General features: G+C 48.0%; 1 protein-coding gene across 4 annotated transcripts in view; it reads right to left on the minus strand.

Annotated features, from left to right (window-relative positions):
* Positions 1–17,539, minus strand: part of ARMH3 (armadillo like helical domain containing 3) — a 194,357-nt gene that overhangs the window by 107,213 nt on the left and 69,605 nt on the right. For 3 of the 4 annotated variants that reach the window (XM_075131116.1, XM_048857270.2, XM_048857269.2), the window contains one exon: positions 12,634–12,722. The exons of the other annotated variant lie outside the window; for it this stretch is intronic. In XM_075131116.1, coding sequence (XP_074987217.1) covers positions 12,634–12,722 — 89 coding nt within the window. The remainder of the gene's footprint in view (positions 1–12,633; positions 12,723–17,539) is intronic. 4 annotated transcript variants of the gene reach the window in all.

Genomic DNA, 17,539 nt, shown 5'->3' on the forward strand with positions numbered 1-17,539 from the left:
CCTCTGTGTCCAGACTCCTGCACACACCTGCCCTCTAGGGCTCTGCAATGATCATACACCCTTACCCCACCCCCTAGATACTTAAGAACTGCCTAGGGGAAACTGAGGCACCCCCACACTATTCAGAGGAAACATTAAGAACCGTCCCACTTCGTCACAGTAACCAATTACCCAGGGGTAGTGCTGGTGCCGGCCCACTTACTGTCGATCAGCTGAGACCCTGGGGGCGAGGGGTCTGGGGAGCCCACAGACGACAGAGCGATACATTTAATGCATCAGCGGGCTCGTCCCTGGCTCTGAGTGCCCACGTGTGTGGGGAGAGGAAACCTTCTCACAGCTCCTGACAAGAGGGCAGCCCAGACATCAGCGACTGCCCTCGTCAGGTGAGGAACTAAAGCAATAAGGAGTCTGCCCACATCCCTGCTTAACGTATCTCGCACCCCTTCCCCACTCTGATAGGGTGGGGACTGATTGCCAGTTCTCCTGCCCTTTCTCTTCCCAGTGGCTCCCTCTCCCCTGCTGTGGTTTTACAGCCACAGAAAGAAGCCTGAGCCTTTTTAAAGGCTGGATGTGGTTACTCCTCTAACAGCTAGATGCTGCTTCTCCATTTTACGCGGCTGACTTCATTCAGCGCCGAATTCCATAACTACTTTCAGGTTTTAGTGCTCAGCTGGTGCCTCTCTCAGGGGTATGGACAGTCTGTATTGGCAGGCTCTCCTTCACCTGCTCCTGTTCCCCTCAGCTCCCCGGGATACCAGATATTTGCATCCAAAGAGTCACCGGGCTGAGAAACAATTGCAGCAGCTTGCCAGAGCCAGCAGTGGGCTGGTGTGAGGAGACAGCAGCAGCTCCAAGAACCAGGCTGCCTGATGTAAAACTGCCCCAGTAATTTCTTCTCTACACAACCCACGTACCTGTCCCCTGCTGCCCCACACCAGGTCCCAGCCACCCGTGGAGGTGGGGGAAGTAATGGGAGTGTTACCAGCTGGCACGGATGCCAAAGCAGTGGACTGGAGCTCATTTGAACTGCTCTTCGATATCCCGGCAGTTAAGACAAATTGAATTTTCTAACTTTGTCCCAAGGTCAGGCGAACCCAAAACTTTTTGTAAGTCAATAAAACTGATCTCATCCATAACAAGTGCAGGCAGTACGAGGCGGGGCCAAGCTATTTCCACCCTGGCCAACCCTCCAGAGCAGGGTGAGCTCAATGTGACAGCGCAGACTCGTTCTTGAGCCAACCAGGCCCCCTGCAAGAGCCTCCAGTGTGGGGGGCAAAGTCATGGCCAGGAGCTGTAAGCAACACCTGCAATGGACTCAGACAGAAGGGACATGGGAGAAAGGAAGAGGACGCGCTGAGGGAAGAAGTGGAACTAGGCAGAAGTGCAGCCTCTAGACTGATGGTTCCCAAACTGGGGGTTGGGGTCATGGCGATCCCTACTGTGCAGAGGATGCCATTTTGTTCTTCAAAATGGCACCTCCATGCTGCCTGGGGTCCTGGCGCAAAGACTTCATTTAAATGGCATCATGCCAGCAAAGAATCTGGGAACCTCTGCACTAGAAGAACTAGTCAGACCAAGTGCCGGCAGCATGCCCATGACACACAACTCGATCTACCCTTCACCACATGCAACCCCAAGGACCCGGTGCTTGGATGAGATCAGCTCACAGAGGGAAAACAGCTGGCTGAAGCTGAACCCAAGCAAAAGAGAGGTGATGCTGGTGGGCAGAGGAAAGCTTTTTGAAGAGTTTTCAGCCATGGTACAGTCTCCTTTGGTTACAAGTACACTGCCACAGTTGGTCTGTTCATTCCATAGTTTGAACACTGCAGGGAAGTCTCCTCAGCAACCCAGGCTACCACGAGTACATCAGACCTGACCTCGACTCTCCACACTGGCCTCCTATAGAATTTTTAATTAAGTTCAAGGTCTCGGTGCTTATCTTCAAGCTGCTCCCTGGCCTGGGACCAAGGAATCTAAAAGAGCCTGAAACTCCAGGATGAAGACCATGGCCAGCAGCTACACTCTGCTGCCACAATGCAACTCTCTACAGTAAGGGTGAAGTTCATCTGTGAAGAAGACAGAACCTTCTCAGGGGCCAGGCCAAGCCTGTGACATGAACTGCCTCCAGAACTAAGGACTATCACAAACCTCACCACCTTCCGCTCCAAGGTCCATGTTTCTTTGACCTGCCTTCTTTAACATAAACCCAAAGCAACACGCATATTTAAAAAAAAAAAAAAAAACACACCTACCAAAACAAACCACTCCACTGCATATTCTCCCCCTGGGGAGCGGCTGAGAGAACAAACACCAGATGTGTAGTCACATGAATGAATGCACGTCTGAAAGGCACTCAAATGCTATGGTAATGAGTGCCATATAAGAACCTAGACAGAACAGAGTAAGGGAAGAGCTCACACTATGAGACTGCTAGAATCCAGCCCCAGCTCTCCAGGCTTCTGAAGTCCACAAGAAGCTGAAGGGGCTTGGAAAGCAGCAATGCAGAGTTTGTCCAGTTTTGCAGCTAGGTATTTGAAAGGTCAAATCTTATGTAATTTACTTTTCGTTCCCAGTGATGCATTTGGAGTATTACTACTGAGCACAAGGGAGCTGAACAGACTTTTTCCTAAAAAAGAAAAGGAGTACTTGTGGCACCTTAGAGACTAACCAATTTATTTGAGCATGAGCTTTCGTGAGCTACAGCTCACTTCATCGGATGCATACCGAGGAAACTGCAGCAGACTTTATATATACACAGAGAATATGAAACAATACTTCCTCCCACCCCACTGTCCTGCTGGTAATAGCTTATCTAAAGTGATCATCAGGTTGGGCCATTTCCAGCACAAATCCAGGTTTTCTCACCCTCCACCCCCCCACACAAATTCACTCTCCTGCTGGTGATAGCCCATCCAAAGTGACAACTCTTTATACAATGTGCATGATAATCAAGTTGGGCCATTTCCTGCACAAATCCAGGTTTTCTCACCCCCTCACCCCCCTCCCAAAAACCACACACACAAACTCACTATCCTGCTGGTAATAGCTCATCCAAAGTGACCATTCTCCCTACAATGTGCATGATAATTAAGGTGGGCCATTTCCAGCACAAATCCAGGTTTTCTCACATCCCCCCCACCCCCATACACACACAAACTCACTCTCCTGCTGGTAATAGCTCATCCAAACTGACCACTCTCCAAGTTTAAATCCAAGTTAAACCAGAACATCTGGGGGGGGGGGTAGGAAAAAACAAGAGGAAATAGGCTACCTTGCATAATGACTTAGCCACTCCCAGTCTCTATTTAAGCCTAAATTAACAGTATCCAATTTGCAAATGAATTCCAATTCAGCAGTTTCTCGCTGGAGTCTGGATTTGAAGTTTTTTTGTTTTAAGATAGCGACCTTCATGTCTGTGATTGTGTGACCAGAGAGATTGAAGTGTTCTCCGACTGGTTTATGAATGTTATAATTCTTGACATCTGATTTGTGTCCATTTATTCTTTTACGTAGAGACTGTCCAGTTTGACCAGTGTACATGGCAGAGGGGCATTGCTGGCACATGATGGCATATATCACATTGGTGGATGTGCAGGTGAACGAGCCTCTGATAGTGTGGCTGATGTGATTGGGCCCTGTGATGGTGTCCCCTGAATAGATATGTGGGCACAGTTGGCAACGGGCTTTGTTGCAAGGATAGGTTCCTGGGTTAGTGGTTCTGTTGTGTGGTATGTGGTTGTTGGTGAGTATTTGCTTCAGGTTGCGGGGCTGTCTGTAGGCAAGGACTGGCCTGTCTCCCAAGACTTGTGAGAGTGTTGGGTCATCCTTTAGGATAGGTTGTAGATCCTTAATAATGCGTTGGAGGGGTTTTAGTTGGGGGCTGAAGGTGACGGCTAGTGGCGTTCTGTTATTTTCTTTGTTAGGCCTGTCCTGTAGTAGGTAACTTCTGGGAACTCTTCTGGCTCTATCAATCTGTTTCTTTACTTCTGCAGGTGGGTATTGTAGTTGTCAGTCACGGGTTTAACTTCACTCAAATGCACAAGCTCTCGTTCCTCCTGCCCATCCATAGCTGCAGCAGAAAAAGGCAGGCTGAACAAGAGATCATTTACTATTTCCACTGGAAGGCTAAGTCCAAGTGGCCTCTTCTTCCCCCTTGCAACAATCTCTAAAGCTTGGAAGCATTTCCTTCCCTGCCTCTATATCCCTCAACTCCTCCTGGCACAGAAACCAGCGCAGCCACCATCATCACTGTGTCAGCTGGAATGGGACAGCTATGCTGACTGATGCTTTCTACATAACTCTCTGCTCCTCCGGAGCCAGCAAGCGGCGCTTACACCCAGTTCTGCCAGGCCTCCGGCCCTGCGTGTATTTCAGAATGAGTAAGTGGGCACTCAAAAGCCAGAGAACATTGGTCACAATAAAGTTTTATCAGCTTGAAGGGAGGTCAAATTTTAGGCCTTTACTTCCTCTTTCCAAGCCATTTACCATTTGACCAATTGGCTCTTCAGTCATGCTCCTGCTGGCAGCTGCATGCAGTGTATCTCCCCCTAGCCTAGCTGATTCACTGAGACAGTTGTTACTCCACTCTCCCCCAGTTTTGCAGAAGGGCAAGCTTCCCAGGCTAGACAGCTGCTGCAGCCTGTGACAGCAGGATTGGGGTGGAGGAGTGTCTGGAAACAACTGGTTCAAAAACTGCCCAGCAACACGAATCAATGAACTGAATCAGTCTTGATCCACCGCTGGAGTACAAGAAATATCATCAGTGACAATTGCTATTGGTGGTCAATACCTAAGCCCCCCAGTTACCAAAGCAAAACTCCAATGATTAATAATGCAACCTGAAATATGTACTGATCCAGTGGGATTGTGTATTACATATATTAAAAGCCGTTTTTAAAATAACTTTCACTGTTTCCTTGTCTCTGCTCAGTCAGTAGGGCTGCCATTTTAATATTTTCCACCAGCAAACTTTGCACTTCGATAGCACTTATCCAGGGAACCCAAAGCTCTTGCCAAATGCAGGAATTATCCTCCTTTTACAGATAGGAAAACTGAGGACAAGAAAGCTTAAGTGACATGCCCAAGGTCACAGAGTAACTCAACATAAGGAATAGAAACCAAGTCTTTTTAGTAGCATAGAAAGAATCTGCTTTGCTTTTAGAATAAAAGTCCTGAAAGACAGAGTCCAGCATTGTAGAAGGTGCTGTGCATTTCACGTGTTTTCGTTTTACAGTGGGTTCAGCAACTGTTTCAATTAAGCAAGATAAAAGTTAAGAACTTACAGCACTTCCCTTACAATAATTTAGAAACTGAGTCAATGCTTTCTAATGGAAAAGATCATTTTAATCCTACTTTGCAATCAATTGCCCTACTAAATAGCTGATTCATCATTTTTATTACATTTAAGATTTCTCATAAAATGACTTATTCTTGCAATTATGTGTAGACATTAGAATCTCTCTCATATTCCTCTAAATGTGGTTTTCCTTTAAAACAAACCATAGCAACTCTGAAGAAGTTATCCATATCTTCAAGTTCTGGGGGAATTGTTCAAGCATTACTAATTTTGAGGTGGGAGGAGTTGGAAGGAATGAGGTCTTTTATATAAAGACTTAAATGAGTCACCACTCTTTCAGAATAGCTCATACGTGCAAAACAATATCAAGCAGCACATCCATAGCGACTGCCATCTCCAAAGTGCTGCACAGACATTAACTAATTAGAAAAGTGTCCAATGAAATTAACATGCACAGACCCCTCCCTCATGACCAGCTAAGTCAACGTCTTATCTTATTTTCACAGAGCCGGGAGCAGAATTTAATATTCATCACATCAGGGAACTGGATGGATCTGACCAGAATTCGTCCAGCTGCTCTGTCAATGAACCTCGATCTTGACCTTCAGTAACCCCTAGTCCTTCCCAAGTACTGATTACCAGACATGCCAAATAGTGCAGCTGTTTTGAACCCTGGTAAAAAAGGTCTGCCAAGGAATAGGTGGATGCCATCACATTCATCATAGCTTATGACCCAAGACAGATTTCCAGCTGCGTCACCTACGATGCTACATAAACTCTTGCAGAAGCAAACAAGGCTTTTCCTCAGGGAACGAAAGAAGCTTCCAGAGTGACCACAGTCCAATCTTGGTCTCAAACAGAAAGCCAATAATTTACTGACTTTAAAAGGTTCATAACAGTTCTATTACACGACTACATTAAGAGAATGTGAAGACACAATAGTCAGAAAACACCAAAGCACCCTTAACTCTGCCCCCTTGTGTGCACACACGACAAAGACGTTCATTACATGAACACATTTGCTCTTTCCAATACCACACACCATACCATTTTTTCTAGGACCTACAACACACACATGTAGCACCCTCAGCTATTGTGTCCATCAAAGACAGTAACCGCCACTTATATACCAGAAACACACTACATGGTTGTGGAGCACACTGCATATTGTGTGTAGGAGAAATAGGATGTGATCATAGAATCCTAGGACTGGAAGGGACCTCAAGAGGTCGTCTAGTCCAGTCCCCTGCACCCATGGCAGGACTAAGTATTATCTAGACCATCCCTGAGAGGTGTTTGTCTAGCCTGCTCTTAAAAATCTCCAATGATGGAGATTCCACAACCCCCCTGGGCACCCTGACAGTTAGGAAGTTTTGCCTAATGTCCAACCTAAACCGCCTTTGCTTCAATTTAAGCCCGTTGCTTCTTGTCCTGTTCTCAGAGGTTAAGAACAACAATTTTTCTCCCTCCTCCTTGTAACAACCTTTTATGTACTTGAAAACTGTTCTCACATCCCCTCTCAGTCTTCTCTTCTCCAGACTAAACAAACCCAATTTTTTCAATCTTCCCTCACAGGTCATGTTTTCTAGACCTTCCATCATTTGTGTTGTTCTTCTCTGGACTCTCTCCAATGTGTCCACATCTTTCCTGACATGTGGTGCCTAGAACTGGACACAAGACTCCGTCTGAGGCCATAGCACCGCAGAATAGAGCGGAAGAATTACTTATCGTGTCTTGCTTACAACACTCCTGCTAAGACAGCCCAGAGTGACGTTCGCTTTTTTTTTTTTTTTTTTTTGCAACAGCATTACACTGTTGATTCATATTTAGCTTGTGATCCACTATGACCCCCAATCCCTTTTCACAGTACTCCTTCCTAGGCAGTCATTTCCCATTTTGTATGGGTGCAACTGATTGTTCCTTCCTAAGTGGAGTACTTTGCATTTGTCCTTATTGAATTTCATCCTGTTTACTTCAGACCATTCCTCCAGTTTGTCCAGACCATTTTGAATTTTAATCTTAGCCTCCAAAGCACTTGCAACCCCTCCCATCTTGGTATTATCCGCCAACTTTATAAGTGTACTCTCTATGACATTATCTAAATCATTGATGAAGATATTGAACAGAACCGGACCCAGAACCAAGCCCTGTGGGACCCCACTCGTTATGCCCTTCCAGCATCACTGTGAACCACTGATAACTACTCTCTGGGAACGGTTTTCCAACCAGTTCTGCACCCACCTTATAGTAGCTCCATCTAGGTTGCATTTACCTAGTTTGTTTAGGTTGATCATGTAATTAAAGACTGTACTGGAATGATAAATACAAGGGGACAGTGTGAACGGTATCAGGAGGTGACATCAGTTCTTCTGGGCAATAGCAAGGGGTGGAACAGCAAACACAGCAAAGAGGGGATTACCACACTCGGAGGCTTGGCCTTTCCTTTTTGGGGCATAGCTGGTGTTTAATTGGCTGTGGCAACAGAGAAGCTCCACAACAACTGTTTCAGTTAAATTCCTGACAAAGCAACACAAACCCTGACTCCCCTGTGCAACTTGTAACAGCAATGCACAGCTCTACAGCGTAAGCCCACGAGGGAAGGTGGTCATTAAGTATTAAAACAGATCATTATGCACACAGCCAACAGTGGGAGAAAGAGAAATCAGAAAGCTGCATGTTGCTTCAAGGGAGACCTCTGTGCTCAAACCAGAAAGCGGGGTTCAAACCCTATTGTGGAGACCGAGGGACATATCTGTGTTTTTATGAGTATCATCTGCACCTCACCGTACTTGTTTGATATGATCCTTGCAGACTGCATGGAACTAAATCAGGGGAGGCGGCTGGGGAGAAACAAACAGGAAACGAAATGATGACAGAGCTAAGACCAGAGGGAAGACCCAGGGTCCTTCCGGGAACATGGGGGGAGCTGTTAATTGGGAAGTGCCCACCTGCCTGGCTCCCACCAGGCTAGCAGGTTCAGTTTTCCGAGGCCTAGGATCAAAGGGGCACCAAACCATGAAAGACCCAGCCTAGAGAGGAGGGGGACAAGGGGGCAGCAGTGGCTGGAGATGAGTCTCTGGCAGAGACGCTGGGAGAACACGACAGGGGCTGTCTGTCTCTCCCAGGCCAGGAGTAGGGGTCTAGGCTGAGTGGAACTTACCCAAGCCTTGCAGGGAAAAGATACAGGTTTGGTAGGACCTGGCATACAGGCCTTTTATTGTTTTATCTCTTTGGTCTGCTGGCTGTGGACCTTTGGGGGAATAAATATTTTGCTTCAAAGAAGCTGTTTTTGAGTCACTTTAATCAATTGCTGGTCACAGGCTCCCGCAGGTAAAGGGCATTCAGGTGCCCAACCCAGCAGGGCCTGTCATTTACCACAGCCGGTAAATGGGGGTGCAAGCCCAGAGATCCAATTGAAGAGTGCTGGGACCATGTGGTTGGACAAGGGTGAAGGTGGCACAATCTGTCACCAGACGGCTGCAAGCAGGAGGGACTCACTCACAGGGACCCAATGCGCAGCTCCCCTGTCACTGTGACCCCTATGTTATCCAGTTTCTTTTGTTCAAGGTCTTGAATATAAGCTGGATACTCTGAGCAGAGGATTCTGGTGGACACAGAAGGAGTCACTCTGTTCAGGACTTGGCTGACAGTTACGAAATACAACTAGACATATTTTTAAAAAGCAAGAAAACTGCAAGGGGGTCAGCTCCTCGGACAGCTTCACACCCACACTTCTCATGGTAAGGCACTCGGACTCTTCCCTCATGCTTCACCAGCCAGCCAATCGGTGTGGGCATCTGAGCCCACCTAGGTAGGGACAGATACCATGCTCCTGGCCATGGAGGATTAATACCTACGAAGCACATCCTGTGCTATGGATTTATTTCAAAATACAACTGGTTGGGGTAAAAGAATAAATCCGATTGGTCTCTGGTCAAGCCCTTAGCTGCCTTTCTCCCGCAAACTCACATGACCATGAAAAGGGAAAAGCCCCTAAGTGACAGCATGTGAGCACAAACACATGCCCAGGAGCAGGGTGTCCAACTGGGGGTCCACACACTGATTGACGGCAGCATCATACACAAGAGGGTTGGGTTGTATTTGTGGCTGTGTTTCCTTCCGCAGCATTCCTGACTCCTCTGCGTCTCACTGAAAGATCTCGCCCAAAGCTCAAGTCCCCGCAGGAGATTGCAGAAGCTTTCGGAGGCAGCGCTGCTGCTGGCCTCCCATGCGCAGACAACGTTTAACACCGAGGTAGCACTTCTCTCCAGTAGAGGGGACACAAGCTGTTTGCCTTATTTAGAGACCTGCCAACACTAGACTCCGGAAGAGAAGAGACGGGTCTGCACAATTCTGCTGTCATCACCTACAATTCCCCTACGCCCTACTCTCTGCTGCCTCCTCTCCGCACCACGCTCCCTTTGTCTCCCTCTCCCACTCAGTTCTATGCCTAGAGCAGCCTTCCTCCTCCGATGTGCCATGCACAACTCCCTCCCTGCCCATCAGTCGCTCCTCACAAGCCTTCCCATTTGTCCGCCACCCCATATCTCTGCCCGGGTGCTCGCTACTGCTACGCCACAGGGCTCACCGCAGAGCCCTGGCCTCAGTCCGTGCACCTCCTACATGAGGAAGGGACTGAGGCAGGCCTCTAGGGCTCTCTGTTAGGCACCTCTCGAGCTTCAGGCTGACGTCGCTTTGGCGCTCCACAGCTCTGAAGGTTTGCAGACCTGGAGCTCCCTTCTGCAGACCCCTGGTGGCACTACAGCCATCGGCACCGTGTCTGTGGTCTGGCGCAGGAAGCAGATGGGGAGCATGCCAGCTGGGGGCTCAGAAAGGGCAGAGCAGGGTGCAAAGATTTCTGTAACCCAATAGGGCATCAGCTGGCCAACAGACCGAGGGCAGAACATCCCCATCCACTCATGCCAGTGGCAGGAGCACCATGGGAAATCAAACAGCTCCCTGATGAAGGAATATTACTTGAACCACCCAACTTGTCCCCAGGGAGAGCCGGCCTTTCGGAAATCAGCCTGCCCTAGACATCATTCAGGAAAATCACACCTGTTCCAGGTGCGGTGTCTTTTAATTCCAGGTCTCCCCGGGCTTGTGTGAATTAGTGAAGCAGCTGCTGACGAGTGGCATTTCCCTGCAGGAAAAACAACAGCACAATCCTTGCTGCATTATATTTCTTCCTAAGAGGATTTCACTGAGCATGCAGAATCTCACCAAAACCATTGAGCTCTTGAAGTGTGCAGGGTACGTCTGCACACCCACACTTGACCATTCCTGAGCATTTTACTCTTCCCTGCTTTCCTTTCAGAGCAGAAACAGCTCTTCACACTTCTAAAGCACTTCACTTTTCCTAAGCCTTGTATCAACAGTAGCTAATTAGTGAGAGCTAACAAAACTGACCCTGTATATAGAGGCCCGGTCTACCCCACAGTTAGGGCGAGGTAAGACAGTTTACATCAACCTAATTCTGTAAGCATCTACGCGACAACGTTGCGCTCACCAGTGTAAGTCACCCACTACACCAGCGTAACTCCGCCCACTTGACAAGTGTAGCGCTTAGGTCGCTGTAGTTGGGTCGATGCAGTGTCATGTAGACGCTGCACTGACTGTTCCCACTGTCAGCCCCGCCTGGCAGGGCTCCAGCTGTCAGTGCCCCACAGCGCCCTACACTGACAGTTGGTGAAAGAGCTCCTGGTGAGGACACGCACTGCCGACAGAAACTAGTGTGGACACACACAACTGATTTAATTACTGCGGTGGCTGTACATTAGCGTAACTTAAGTCACCTCAACTTTGTAGTGTAGACATGCCCTGAGTCCTGAGTCTCAGAGTGCAGTAGGAGAGGGACGAAATTTTTAGAAAGGAAAGTTTAGGTTTATAATGATTCCTCATAGTGAGATCATTAAACTGTGGACTAGTCTCTTAAGGGACGTTGTGGAAAGGTTATCGCTTGGCACTTGCAGAAGCAGACTCGATAAAGCCCCGATCAACGTACTGTAGGGAACAGTCCTGTCCTGGCCATGCAGAAATGAGCTAACCGGGAGGTGTGGGGTACAGCTCTGAGTTCCATCCTGCAACTACAGCACACTCACTGCCGGATACCGTTTCTATTGGCATGGATTTCATTGCCACACAACCTGTCCTCTGGGGGCTGGGTTCTGAAGAAAGCAACTGGAAAGAACTCACTAATTAATTAAGGGCACCACTTCACCCCCTACAGGAATAAACCGAGAAAGGCAGGATGGGTCACATGTCACAAACGGCCAAATGAAATAACTGAAACGAAGTCCGATCGTTGGTGCATTTCCATATCCCTGCACTCAGCTGGGCACAGCGACCAAAGGAAAGTACTCGACTGCAAACTGAGAACCGCTTCAGAAACCCCCCAGCACATCTTTTCAACAGCCATCCTCTAGCCAAGTTCCTGGCAAGAACTGCATGAATCCAGCCAAGCCATCAATCCTAGACCTGAACCACAACTCCCAGAGCAGGACACAGGGGATCAGGTCCCCTTCAATTCGCAGAAACCTCTCTTTTAACCCACAAAGGCTAGGGGAGTAATTGCACCCTCACAGCTCAGCTGCTTCTCCTGCTTGCAGGACTGGAAGAGAAGCCTGGAAATGAGCGATGGATTAGGGCTGTTAGGGTGAATACAAAGATTGCACCACCCGATAAAAGCATACAGTGCTGTGTCCACGGTAATGTTCACCGACTCCCTTTAATGGGAAACAAAAACAACCCCCTAAAAGACCTTTTCTCGCTCAGTGGGGGGAGTGGCACAAAGTGCCCCCAGAGTGAACAACACAAGGGCCAGAGTTTAGAAGCATCTCCGCCTTCCCGGTTATATTTGTAGTCAAGAGATTGCGCAGCTCCTCACACAAGCCTCTCTGTAGCCCACCTGCTGCAACAAACCCAGCTTCTCCTGCACCGCAGCCACCCCGCTATTCCCAGCTGTTGGAGGGAGAAATAGCCTCCAGTAAGGAATGCTGCTCCCATCAGGTGAGTGGGGATCTGAGGACTGATATAAAAAAACATGAGGCTCTTGGATACTGTGGTAATCAGGGCCATAGAAGAAGGCAGATTAGCTACTATTATAAGGATCCAAGAAGAATCCAAGACAGATACAGAGGAGGCGAAGAGGAGGAGGAGGAGGAGTTTTGAAAGGGATCTAATTACCATGCAGTGATTTTTAAAAGAAAATCGAGCAGTTTTGACAAAAGCTGTAGCTGTGGTTTAAAAAGTTCACCAAGGAAAGAGCGCTCTTAGCAAGGGAGGAGCAGCTCCTGGAGCATGTACAAAGACAGGTGAATGTAAATGGTTCGAGGTACCTGACCAGAGCTCCCGCCAGGTATAATGAAGCCTCACTCTGCATTTCTTCTGATAGCACAGCAGCTTGTGCACGATCTGAATGCACCGCCTAGAACAGAGAGAGGACAGCAAGATTATCACTCACCACCGAGACACTGCCGTGGCCATTTTAAACTCTTACACAGCAGACCTTTAGATTTCTAGGAAGGGAATAGACAGCGGATGGCAGGATGGGGAGAAAGGCAAGTTGAACCAAGCCCCTAGCTAGGAGGGCTTGACTCACTGTCTCAGGCCTGCTGCCTGAAGGGAAGCAGGGCCACCAGGACAAGACTGGAGAGAGCACCTCGCATGGCAGCATTCACGCTCCTAGTGACTGAATGTGCTACAGAAACACTTACAGAACAATACCCCAGGGCTCTCTTGGGTCACTGGTTTCTCACATTTGGACAGTCTTCCTCACGGGGAGTTTAGAAGATTCACTGCCCTGGCATGAGGAGCCTAGAAGGTCCATGAAAAGGAGCTATGTGGCTCGCAGAACTGACATGCTTTGCCAGATGAGTTCAGTGAGCTTGCAACTTCCTTGAATCTGGAATCAGTTACAGGTGCAACAGACCTTACCAGCTCCACACGCATGACAGCATCACAAGCACACACAGGTCCTTGCAAGGTCCGCAAGCAAAAATCCTGGGGCGTCCAGGAGACAGCACTGAGTTTACAGCCCGTGCTGATTAAGCTCCAGAGGCAACGCCTGCAGACGCCAGCTCCAAAGCAGTAAATGTAGCACTTGGCAGATCTACAGCATGTCTAAGTCTTCCTACTGAACTCACAACCAGAGTGCCCAAGCACCTCCAGACTTTTTAGGAACAAGTCCATCTGTGGAGCTTGCAGCTTCCTGGGCAAAGTCTGCAGGATCTCGAGAGAAAACAGTTGCATACCTGTTTGGAAACTGTTGTTCTTCAAGATGCTTTGCACACGTCCATGCCACTTCAGGTGCACGTGCACCAAAGCCGGAGAACTTTCCTCCACAGTGGTACCTGTCAGGGCGGTGCATGCACCCTCCACACACATGCTGCTAGCCAAGGGCATAAAGGGGCAGAATCACACGAGAAGCCAGAGTTTGCTGCCACTCTGAGGCAGGGTGGAATGAGAGTGGGTTGTGGAATGGACACAGAATCATAGGGTTAGAAGGGGCCGCAAGGGTTATCTCCTCTAACCCCCAGCCCAAATTCAGGATTTGAGCAGCACAAAATACATGTGCAGTGCATTGCAAAGCACGACAGTACCAAACAGGTATGTAACTATTTTTATCTCAGTGTCTGCACATGACACAAGCAATTCCAGATGGAGGAAGGTACTGGAGTCCACCTGAACAAGGATTCCAACACCCCTCTCCCAAATCTAGCATCATCTCGTCAGGCCTGGGGGAGAGCACAATGCAGAGTGAATGTATGACCCAGATGCAGCCCTGCAATAGTCATTGATGGGTACGTGACCCAAGAAAGCAGCTGATGCTGCATGAGGTCTTGTAGAGTGTGCTAAAACTCTTTGAGGTAGAAAAACTTTAGCAATATCATAGCACAGATGAATGCAAGAGGAGACCCAGGAAAAAATCCTCTGAAGTGACAGGTTTTCCTTTCATCTTGTCAGCACAGGAGACTGATGGATGAGGAAATGCCCTGAAGTTCATGCATAAGTCCAATATTGCCTGAAACCAACTTCAAACCAGCCAGTCATCCAGATATGGGTGCCACCACTGTCATGCGCTTTGTGAAGACTCAAGGGGCTAATGGCAAGTCAAAGTGGGGAGGACCATAAACCAATAATGAAAATCTGCTACAAGAATCTGCTGGAAGGGTCCTCAAGAGGTCACCAAGTCCAGCCCCCTGCACTGAGGCAGGACCAAGTGTACCTAGACCATGCCTTGCAGGTGTTTGTCCAACCTGTTCTTAAAAACCTCCAAAGAGGGGGATTCCACAACCTGCCTTAAGAACATAAGAACGGCCCACTGGGTCAGACAAGGGTCCACCTAGCCCAGTGTCCTGTCTTCTGACAGTGGCCAGTGCCAGGTGCCCCAGAGGGAATGAACAGAACCGAGAATCATCGAGTGATCCATCCCCTGTCACCCATTCCCAGCTTCTGGCAAAGCCTTGGAAGTCTATTCCAGAGCTTAAATTACCCTTTGTGACAAAGTTCCTCCTCTGCCTTGGTGGGGCCTGTGCTTATTGGCAGATTTGCTCGCCTCAGAGATTCACGGCCGCCCTCAGCTTGGCCGCTTTTGCTAGTGGCTCAAACCTGCCGTCCACTCAGCTACCCTCATCGCTCGCCAGCATGGGGAAAAGGTTGGCTCACCTAGTGGGTCGGGGGACAGGCCAGGGACCTTCCCCGCTGGTGGGACCCCCAGTCCAGGTCAACTCCTCTGGTATCCAATAGGGAGTTGGGGGGATGTGGGGAACCTGGACCCGCCCTCTACTCCGGGTTCCAGCCCAGGGCCCTGCGGATCACAGCTGTCTACAGTGTTTCTTGTAATAGCCATGTGACAGCTACAACTCCCTGGGCTACTTCCCCATGGCTTCCTCCCAACCCCTTCTGTATCTTCACCACAGGACCTCCCTCCTGATGTCTGATAATGGTTGTACTTCTCAGTCCTCCAGCAGTATGCCTTCTCACTCTCAGCTTCTTGCGACTCTTGCTCCCAGCTCCTCGCACGCACCTTACTAACTGAAGTGAGGTCCTTTTTAAAACCAGGTGCCCTGATTAGCCTGCCTGTCCTAACTGATTCTGGTAGCTTCTTAATTGGCTCCAGGTGTCCTAATTAGCCCTCCTTAATTGATTCCAGCAACTTCCTGATTGTTCTGGAACAGCCCATTATCTTACTCAGGGAAAAGGGACCTGCTTAATCTGGGGCTAATATATCTACCTTATATCACTCTCCTGTAGCCATCTGGCCTGACCCTGTCACACCTTATAGACCATTTTTTCCTAATACCCAACCTAAATCTCCCTTGCTGCAAATTAAGCTCATTACTTCTTGGCCTACGTTCAGAGGACTTGGAGAACAGGTGATCACTGTCCTCTTTATAGCAGCTATTAACATATTCAAAGACTGTTCTCAGGTCCCCCCTCAGACTTCATTTCTCAAGATTAAACACCCAGTTTTTTTAACCGTTCATCACAGGCCAGGTTTTCTAAATATTTTATCCTCTTTGTTGCTCTCTTTTGGACTCTCTCCAATTTATCCACATTTTTCCTAATGTGTGGAGCCCAGAACTGGACACAGGATCCCAACGGAAGCCTCACCAGTGCTGAGTAGAGCAGTTCTCATTAGCTCCCATTTTTCACATGATACTCCTGTTAATAGGCCCCAGAATGATATTATAGCATTTTTGCAACTGCATCACATGGTTGACTCATACTCGATTTGTGATCCACTGTAACCTCTGATTCTTTACAGGAGTGCTACCACCTAGCCCGTTGTTCCCTATTTTATAGTTGTGCATTTGATTTTTCCTTCCTAAGTGTAGTACTTTGTACTTGTCTTTATTGAATTTCATCTTGTTGATTTCAGACCAATTCTCTGATTTGTCAAGGTTGTTTTGAATTCTAATCCTGTCCTCCAAAGTGCTTGCAATTCCTCCCAGTTTGGTGTCATCGCAAATTTTAGAAGCATACTCTCCACTCAATTATCCAAGTCACTAATGAAAATATTAAAGAGTACCAGACCCATGAATGACCCCTACGGGACCCCACTAAATATGCCCTCCCAGAAGTGAACACTGGATAACCACTCTTTGGGTATACTCTGTCAACCTACTGTATAGTCATTTCATTTCGACGACACTTTCCCAGTTTGCTGATGAGAATGTCATGTGGGACTGTGCCAAAAACCTTATTAAAATCAAGAAATACCACGTCTACTGCTTCCCTCCTATCCACTTGACCAGTAACACTGTCAGAGGAGGAAATGAGGTTGGTTTCACATGCCTTCTTATTGACAAATCCGCATTACCTATTTTTTATAATCCTATTGTCCTGTAGGTGCTTACAAATTGATTGTTTAATAATTTGTTCCAGTATTTTTCCAGGTATCAAAATGAGGTTGACTGATTTATAATCCCCTGGGCCCTCTTTTTCCCCTTTTAAAAGATAGCTACTATGTTTGCCCTTCTCCAGTTCTCTGGGACCTCACCTGTCCTCCATTAGAATTGCTAATGATTCTGAGATTGTTTCTGAGATCTGTGGGCAGAACTTTCTCTTAGGGTCTGGAGTATAAATGCCCAAAGATTTTAGGGTTGCCCCAGAATCTTTAAGAGTGCAAAGTTTCATCTGTTTTCTCCCGAGAACAGATTCAGGCCCTCAAATGGCAAGTCCTCAATTGTTGGCTGGACTTCTGTTGGTATGCTCGATAACTGTAGCCAAAAAGCATGATGCCCAGTGATTGCCGGTGTCAACACTCAAGCTGCCAAATCTGCCTTGTCCTATGCAGCCTGTAAAGATGGTCTTGCCGCCAGGTGGCTTTCATTTAGTGCAGCTCTACGCTCCTCTTTAGGAACATCTGGCAGCTTGTCTGTAAATTGGAACACTGAGTCCCAGCTGGAAAAACCCTAATGGGCTAAGAGGGCCTGCCGGATGGTTTGCAATCCTAAACTGCAGTCCTGAAGACAAATAAACCATTCTCCCAAATAAGTCCAGCTCTTTTGCATTTTTGTCCTTGGGAGCAGATTTAGAATGCCCTGGCCTTGGTTTCTCATTCACAGCTGCCACTACCAAAGGTCTGGATGTCAATAAAAACACTCATGCCCCTGAGATGGAACTTAGTGCCTCTCCTTTGTTCTTTTGGCAGTGGGTGTCAGAGAAGAGGGATTTCAGAGTAGCAGCTGCGTTAGTCTGTATTCGCAAAAAGAAAAGGAGGACTTATGGCATCTTAGA

Source organism: Caretta caretta, chromosome 7, assembly GCF_965140235.1.
Source record: "Caretta caretta isolate rCarCar2 chromosome 7, rCarCar1.hap1, whole genome shotgun sequence".
NCBI lineage: Eukaryota > Metazoa > Chordata > Testudines > Cheloniidae > Caretta > Caretta caretta.